General features: G+C 31.1%; 1 protein-coding gene across 1 annotated transcript; it reads right to left on the bottom strand.

Moving 5' to 3' along the window:
* Positions 1 to 1103: 1103 nt before the first annotated feature.
* LOC127709667 (transcription intermediary factor 1-beta-like) lies at positions 1104 to 9348 on the bottom strand. The gene is made up of 2 exons (XM_052215298.1): positions 9273 to 9348; positions 1104 to 3145 (listed from the first exon to the last, which is right to left on the bottom strand). Exon 2 carries the CDS (start codon positions 3140 to 3142, stop codon positions 1457 to 1459), a length of 1686 nt encoding a protein of 561 aa, XP_052071258.1. The 5' UTR covers positions 3143 to 3145; positions 9273 to 9348; the 3' UTR covers positions 1104 to 1456.

Genomic DNA, 9348 nt, shown 5'->3' on the forward strand with positions numbered 1-9348 from the left:
TGGATTATAACGACAACCAATGAGACTGTTCTCTCTAAATTTCAAATGTGCATCTTACAAAAAAAAATTCTTAGTTCTGGAAAATTCTAATAATTGGAAAGTAGGATATAGACGTGTCAGATCCGTGAATATGAATCTTAGATACCGGATCTGTACTTCACATTGCATTGCTGAGAGAGCATCTCAGATCTTTCAAGCGAAGATAGCACATGGGATCTGTATTATTATCATATTTTTTTCTGTAATTTATTTATCATATTAATGCAAGATGATTAAAGGTAGCACTCTTTCTTTATGTTTCCATCAGTGATCATCTTTCGGTGTTATGTCAACAAATAATTATATAAATTTGATGTTTCTGATATGACCATCATTAGTTCATCTTGAGACTTGCTGTTCTAAAGGCCAAAAATATGGAGCAGGTGAGGGCCTAAACAAAACAACCCAAACAACTAATGTTCATTTGTGTGAGTGTTAAGAAGAATAACAAATTCAATTTATGACTAGAAAATTTGCAAGATTCAATCAGTCATAATCCCTACTTTAAATAGAGGGCATATTATATCATGCATATGTAATTCAGTTTTCAGACGGGGTATACATTCCAGGCTTAAGGTTTATATTCCCAGAGCCGATGCAAATATATTAACCCGAAGATGGGAAGGTCACATTATATACCCCGGTATGAAACCTGAATTACACTTATGCTGCAGATTAACACTTCCTTATGCGTTTTCGATGGCCAGTACCAGGTATTGATCCTTAATTACATTTTGACCACTAAAATATTGATGTGTGCTTGAAACATTTTATGATTTCCATTGATAATAATTTTGTCGAGCTTGCAATACTTAAGAAAAAATACTTTCATGCAAAGCTCTATGCTCATTTTAAAATGGGTAGGCATTATATTTATCAATATCTTTATACCGAGCGTTAGCGAGGTGTAAATGTTGACAAATATAATGCTTACCCTTGTTAAAATTAGCATTAAATTCAAGCATAATCAAAATCAGCAATGCAGGCAAGACGTTTGTGCATCTATTTTCAGAGTTTTCATTTCATAATACGGTTTTCTAAGTAATAAAACTAAAACACCAATCTTCAAACAAAAACATATTTTAGTAATTGGAAATTATATTTGTGTCTACATTAAATAGTATATAGTTTATATTTGTTTTTTTGCAATTGGTACTGTACGAACTATTTTTTATAAACTGTATTTACACAGTCAAAAATTTGTTTCTGACATACAGTGAATTAATTTGTATTGTAACAACTACAATGTCCATATATGATAATACAAATGTACATCTCTACCGCAAATATTCTCGTGTAAATGTAGCTCTTCACGTGTCATGTGTCTTCATACAATATATTTATCTACAGTTTAAAATGTAGAGGACATTGTAGTATTATTGACAATTACTATCATTTGAATGTTTAGTACTTATATCTATTCATACGATAGATTGAATTTTGCTAACTTTATGCCTCTGTTGTCACACATTAAACCATAATGTTCATTATTTTTATTACAAATGCATTTCATATCCTTCAATCCGTTGTGTTCTCTGAGGAGTATTTTACTGTTCTTTCCATCTTTTGATATTACAATTATTCTACTATTAGAGCCATAGTCTGCTAAAATAATGTTACCAAAAATATCTACACAAAGACCTTTTGGGCCACATAAATCCTCTTTAAATTTCCAGATCTGTTGACCTGATCTATCGACACAGTATACTGCTGTACCTCCATAATCACTATAGATTACTCTGTCGTCACAGTAAACAATGTTAGTAACTACTAATTCATTCTGGCGTTGTATTGACTTCAATGTATTTCCTTCCAAGTTTATAATACGGATTTCGCCTAAACTCAAACCAACAACAAGAAAATTATTAGAGGATGATAAACCATAACAACCTTTGTCTAATTGAATAACTTTGGTAACATTTTCAGTCTCCATATGGTAGATCTTAATAGTTTTCTCCTTAGGATAAGTTATAGCAATTGTGCCTTGATTGATCTGTGTGACACAGAAGGCTCCACCAGATATAGGTACCTGTTTCTGAAATTGTCCATCAGATGTAAGAAGGTTAACTTTACCATTCCATTCTACTACAATAACTCTTCCATCCATCAGGCAAACCATATCATTAATAATCTTCTGCATTTTAAGGTAAATCTGTGTCTCAATATTCATTAACATATTCTGTATGGTGGTGAAATGTCCTCGTAATGCTACTTGTGGTTCCCTACTCGCACTTGTTTCTCTGCTGATGGTCATTTTACTTTTAACAACCTTCACTTCTCCTAAGGATTTTAATGACTGAAATTCACTAAGCACCTTTTCCATCTCATCATTTTGCTTCAATTTGATGTCAATTTCACTGGCCACCTCATCGTTTTCAATATCTACAGCATATCGACACTGATGTATCTTTTTTTCAATCTGATGCATCCCCAGAAATGATTGAAGTTTTGAATTATGTTCCGTGACTGTATGCACATCATCTTGTATTTCTTTTAAGTTTTTCTTTTTCTCTTCAATTTCAGTAATCGAACATGTTAGGTTTGATTTCTCCTCACTCCACACAGTAGCTGCTTCTTTGTAAAGCTCAGCCTCTAGACGGTCTAAATGTTTATTGATTCCCTCCCGTATTTTGCTGATTGATTCCTTTATGTTTTTGTGTTGTTGTTCTCCATTTATTATGTTTCTTAATTTTTCATTTGCCATTTTATTCAACAAAAGTAAGATAGAGGATATCTCTTTATCAACAGATTGTTTTGATTGTTCTATATTGGCTTCCTGCACTGCACTCGCTAAACGTTTTATTCCTGTGCATTCTGAATGATGATTTGAAATACATTTATCACAGCAAGGCATCAGATGAATGGGACAGTAAAAGTTGAACTGCTGATTATGTTTGTCACATTCTGTTTTAATGGAGCCAATATGAGGTTTAAACCTTTTAATATCAATGGTCTTGTGATCACCAGTTGGTTTAAATCTAACATGAAGACCCGAGCACGTTGAACATAATCCTTCATCACAATTGGTACACCAGATATCAGCTACAGTATTTACTTCTTCCCTTTGACAGTGCCCACATGAAACTGGTTTACTTGATGCCATGGTCTAAACAAAGACATTACTTGATCAGTGGTTAACTTAAGTTAGTACGTATCATAAGAATAAGGAGATGTGGAATTGATTGTCAATGACAAATATAAATTTATAAAAATTTCAAGTTAAAATCATTACTTAACATTCTAGTATTACATTGTATTACTTTGCATTTAATTTGCTTATTTTTCCAATAAACATTATTTTAAGGGGGATAATTTAAAACATTGTAAAACAAGGTGAGTAACTCGAAATATATATTGTCAAACATGATTAAAATATATCGATAATTTATAACCTCAAGCCCAAACTGATGTAACTGACATTAATAAGCAGTATGTTTGAGACCAAGGCTGTCAAGAAAAGCCTTTTTTTTAATTTGCGGATTACAAAAATCCTTCATTAGTAATTCAAAATCGATATCAGGGAATGAAATCGATGGTATAACAAAAATGGACACTGACAAGTTTTCAGAGTTGCGATATCAAAAAAGCTAAAAAAAGAACAAATGAATTTTTAACGCATGGGGTAAAGAGGGCTTGACAATCGGTAGATTTTGACTCCCGCCAGAAAAATCATACATATGTAACTTGAAATATATGTTCCTTTGTAGGTCCTTAACATGCTTAATTACAATATAAATTGGATATAAACTAACCAACTTCAAAGACAATTCAATATGTGCTGTCCATACAAAACATGATGCAAAATGATAACATTTTGATATTTTGAACAGAGTTAATTCAACATTTGGCTACCTGGTGATAAATAGTGGGTGTACCACCTTTGTACAAATCACTCTATTAACGTGTGTAATGTTATATATGATGGAGTAGCTATGATAAAGAAGATTTGACAGGAAACTTCTAATATTGAGTCAGAGATTAAGATTGAGATATGAATAGCTATGATTTATAGTAATTTCGGTTCAGTAGTTTTCACAGAGAGCTTTTATTTTCCAATAGCAATGGAAGTTAAATTATTTTTATCACATTCCAAATATTTTGTCCTTAATGCATGAAGAAATGATAAATGTGGATAGGATAGTATTTCTTCATAATCTTTTTCTGTAAAGTTCACCATTATCCTTGCTTACATTTGCATTACTTATAAATATTTTATGCCTAAACATTTTCTCTACCATACGGTCTATTGGGCCTATTCATAAACAACACCTTTGATTGGCACGAGTGAGGCCCAAAGATCAACAGAATTTTGACGTTAAGTAATAATGAACAATACGTCACAATGGAAAATGGCCGGCGTCAACTCTATTCCAACACTGTGCTTTCGAATTTACCACTAGAAGATGAAGATGACTACAATTTAGTAGCAAGTAGAGAGGGCCAATATAAGAATGTTAGGTATATATAGTTCATCTTTATTTACTGTTCTCTTTACAGTTAATGAAGGCATTTGTCCGACAAACGAACTTTTTGGCTTCAGGAAAAAACTTTTTTCTCATATTACTTCTCGTTGATGATTACGTTCGCTATCGGCTTGCAAGCGAGAGCACCTGATCGCTAGGCACATGTTTATTTAATAAATTTTATTTTCAGACAATAAAAAAAAATTAAGTTTGAATTATGTCGAGAAATTGTTTTTTTCTTTTTTAATTCATACTCAAATAAAAATTAGTAAATACAAAAAACACCCCTACAAACTTCTGAAAATGTGTTTTCAATGACTTAACTTCAACTCGATAAATTTCTTCGGTGTTTCTGTTTTCACTGCAACTTTACATAATGCATATAAATCTATATAAACAAAGCAAACGCATTTACTTACAATGCCATGTTTCGATAACGTTTACAGTTTTATTCAATGGATATTTATTGTTGTCATATATTTCCAATAAACTACATATTTTCAAAAATAAATATTGTGTGCTCATCTCTGGTGGGAATTTAATCAACTTGGTAACAATAGAAACAGAATTGTCACATGCTTATTTGTTTATTTGGCTATATATTTTTACGAGAAGCGATTTCCTCCTCTTGTGATATAAACAAAAATATAACGTTTGTCAGGAAATTTGCTAGACATTTCAACAAAATTGAATTGTAAAATATAATTATACATGACAACATCAAAATAAACAAAAGAAGACAAAGTTATGATCTAATAGACAAATGCATATCACATAGTTTGTTAAAATCAAACCAAACATGCGTTAAACTGTAATATCATTTGAAAGATTTAGCAAAAGCTAATAGATGATGCATATTAACTGCAAAAAACTCAACCCAAAACAAAAAAAGTGTTGTATCAACCCTGAGGGCTAATAAAAAAAACCGGATTTCACTCAAACCTTAAAGTAAAAAATCATCATAACATAGAAGTGGAAAATCTAACTCAATCTTGGTGTCTAGCGTTTTAAGAAGAAATAATAGATGAATCATAAGAATAATAATCGGACAAAAGAACGAAAAAATTAAACATGAGATGAATGTCATTAAAAGTCTATCCAACGTACACACGTTTGTGAAATAATATTTACAATTGCAAATATTGTATTCAGCAAAGAAACATGTTGATAAGGTGCAGATGGTCAGACTTAACAAGCAGACACCAATCAATATCGAAAATTTATATATGAAGCTGTTTATTTGCCGATATGTATAATAAATTGAAAACCGGAAATCTGTGGTACGAAAGTATAGAATAGATGTAGACATCGCAAAAGAAGTTCAGCGACTATGACCTTGAAAAAGAATTTGAAGATACCATAAGGACAGCCAAAACTTGCAAGTCGATGAGAAGCTAAAAACATATACATTTGAAAAGTTCGTCAAACAAAAATGAATACTGTAGCCCCTTGTTAATTTTATATCAATAAAACGGAAATTTTAGTGCCAATGGTATATGATTTTTTAAGAAAGTTTTAATAGTGTTTGCGAATTTATGTGCATCCATATATATAAATTTTTACTTCGTTTTATAGAATATTCAAATTGCTTTATCTCAGACTTTGAAAATTTTACTTGCATACTTTTTGAATATCTATTAGCGGTTATAATAGATCAATTTGCCTGCACAATTTCATAAAAATTCGTTAGATTGCCCAATTACGTACCTATTACCTAAAGAATTTGCCTCAAGACAGAAACAATTGCATGACGGTGTGCATTGTTACGATTCTTTTTTGACGTTTTCCTTTCAAAATTAAAATCTACGACATATATCCCATGGAAATCAACGGTATTTAAACGAAAAAAGAAAGCCGCTGTGGCGCTCTAAGAATTAATCATTTTGTAAATATAAATTCATATCGTCAAATTAAAATTTAGTTGTAGTACGTAAATGAAAAAAAAAATATACCTGATAAATAAGCATAATTTCCTCAGCTGGTAATATGGTAAAACTAATTGGACTTCCCTTTTCCAAAATGTTGGCTCCAAGAAGTAAATCAGGACATGTTTATGACCGTCTATGGTCACAGATAGGAAGTTAGATGACACTTGTTAGTTTTATTACCGTGCCAGATAATAGGTTAATATGGTATATATTGATTTGATTTGTACCTGTACAGAGAGTTTTAGATTTATTATCAATAAAGGAGGGTAATATTTGTGTTTTAAAATGATGTTGTTTTGTGAAATGCTATATTTGAATTGACTATTTCTGTAAGACAATGATACATATTTCATATACAACATTTCAGTCAGTTAGTCTGTCCTTCCATTTGATAAAACTTTTAAACTGTAAATCTTTTATTGAGCAGAAGAGAACATATTCATATTGCTCAATATCTTTTCCTCTTACAAAATAGTGCTACTTGGTCCCTCAGCAGATATGAAAGGTTAAACATAAGAGTCCAGATAAGTTTACCACATATACTTTAAATATTGGTACAAAAAATACATTAAAAAAACTTCAAAGTCACTAGTATTTAAAATTCTATACCGGATAGATAGAATATACAATCATATATGTAAAACGTAAAATAACAAAAATATCGAGCTCCTAGGAAAATTCAAAACGGAAAGTCCCTAATCAAATGGCAAAATCAAAAGCTGACACACATCAAACGAATGGATAATAACTGTCATATTCCTGACTTGGTACAGGCATTTTCTTATGTAAAAAATGGTGAATTAAACCTGATTTGATAGCTAGCTATACATCTCACTTGTATGACAATCGCATAAAATTCCATTATATTTACAACGATGTGTGAACAAAAAAAAAGACATAATAGGTAAAAATGTCAAAAATAGAGAAACAGCAGTCAACATTGTTTTATAATCTTAATCATTATCAAAACAGACAAATATGTCAACAAAGAAACACAAAAAAGCATAGAGACAAAGCACATTAGCAAAAAACCAAAAACAAAAACATTTTTTTTTACCATAGAACAATAACACAATGACGGGATGTATAAGTATCGAGCCAAGTCAAATGGATATCCAAAAATAGACCTAACAATTAAAAAAGTAATAATAACAAAGACAAAAACAAGAATACTATAACAAGTTATTAAGATGATAATCAATGTGAATACCTATAATCTATACTTCAAGACAATCGTGTATCATTGGGGAAGTTGATACGGAATATTTATCAACAAGGTCATGGTATCTTCCGATGAAAATATTTTAGAAAAAGGACGATCGAGACGTTCTTTGACATACCTAAGGTTCATCAATTTTCTGCTCAGATATTTGCTCCTTTTGCAGTGTTTAAAAGCATTGCAAAATCGAAAATAAAAAAAAAATAAGAATTGTGTGACATTATTTTACCTTGCCAACTGTCCTTCAGGTTTTGTGAGCGCTCTGATATGTTCAATTCTTGCCAGATTTTTGTATAACTTATAAAAGAGGGGCGAAATATACCAGAGGGACAGTCAAACTCATAGATCGAAAATAAACTGACAACGCCATGGCTAAAAAATAAAAAGACAAACAGACAAATAATAGTACACAAGACATATAACATATGTCTTAATTAGCAATGTCTCTGAAAATTTAAAAAATCAATGTAGATCAACTATGTTTTAAAGAGTTATATCTCTTGGAAATATTATCTATATTCAAAATTTCATTGTAAGCGCTCTCGTCTGTATAACTCTGGCCAGATTTTAAAAAATATATATCATAGATTTATATCAGCAATGTCTTCCGGACAAGTTAAGAGGACATGTTCATGATGAAAAATGGGAAGGTGACAACTGGATAGCAAAAATCATCGCGTCATAGTATCTAGTGTAAAGTCATCTATCTGTGTCAATATCCAGACGAAGATCAAGATATGAAGCAGACCTTCTATGTTTGGTAGTATATATGAGATGCAAGCACTCAATGAAATGTTGGTTATTTTTAGAATCAGCCCTGGTTTTCACTTAGTAAAATTTTCATGACCAAAATTAAAATAGTGATTGAATATTTTGCAGTAGATCTTTAGAATATTTCACTGTTGAAAAAATGGTACTAAGAACAAAATGTTAATTAATCCGACTAAGTAGTTAATTACTTAATATAGATTCCTAATATTCTTCATGTCCCTGTCCCAAGTCAGTAGCCTGTAGTTCAGTGGTTGTCGATGGTTCATGTCTGTCTTTGTTTTTCGTAAACTGTTTTGTTATGAATTAAACCGTTAGTTTTCCCAATCGAATTGTTTCATATTTTTCATGTCGGGGCCTTTTATTGCCAACCATACAGTATGTGTTTTTCTCATTGTTGAATGCCATGCGGTTGCCTATTATTGTTTATATCCTCTTCATTTGAACTTAAGTGGATAATTGTCTCATTGGCAATCATGCCACATCTCCTTATTGTTATATTGGGCTATTATTTTTCACCTTTTGTCCTTTTGTTCTTGATTGGATTTCTGTAGAGATAACTGGTGTTGTTTTAACAGTTCAGTTGAGACAATATAAGGCCAACAAGATGAACATGCATGTACAGTTATAAGTTACAGAAATATTTTTTTTTTTATTTTGTTATAATCTGCATTTGAATTCATGTGTCTTTATTTTCGCGAAAAATGTACCTACCTACCGCGAAATTCGTGAACATAAAAACACCACGAAAATAAGTACATATGCAGTATACAGTTAAAAGACTCTCTGGTATGTATTCACTACACTTACGTAAACTAAAATTTAAAATCAAAATTATAAAAAAAATGTATTTACCTCTTTACTTTACGTTTCAACTCAGCTGTTATATTGCAAAAATCAATTTCCTCATTTTACAAAATGTCAGCCTACC

The sequence above is a fragment of the Mytilus californianus genome, unplaced genomic scaffold (genome assembly GCF_021869535.1).
Source record: "Mytilus californianus isolate M0D057914Y unplaced genomic scaffold, xbMytCali1.0.p SCAF_7, whole genome shotgun sequence".
Classification (NCBI taxonomy): domain Eukaryota; kingdom Metazoa; phylum Mollusca; class Bivalvia; order Mytilida; family Mytilidae; genus Mytilus; species Mytilus californianus.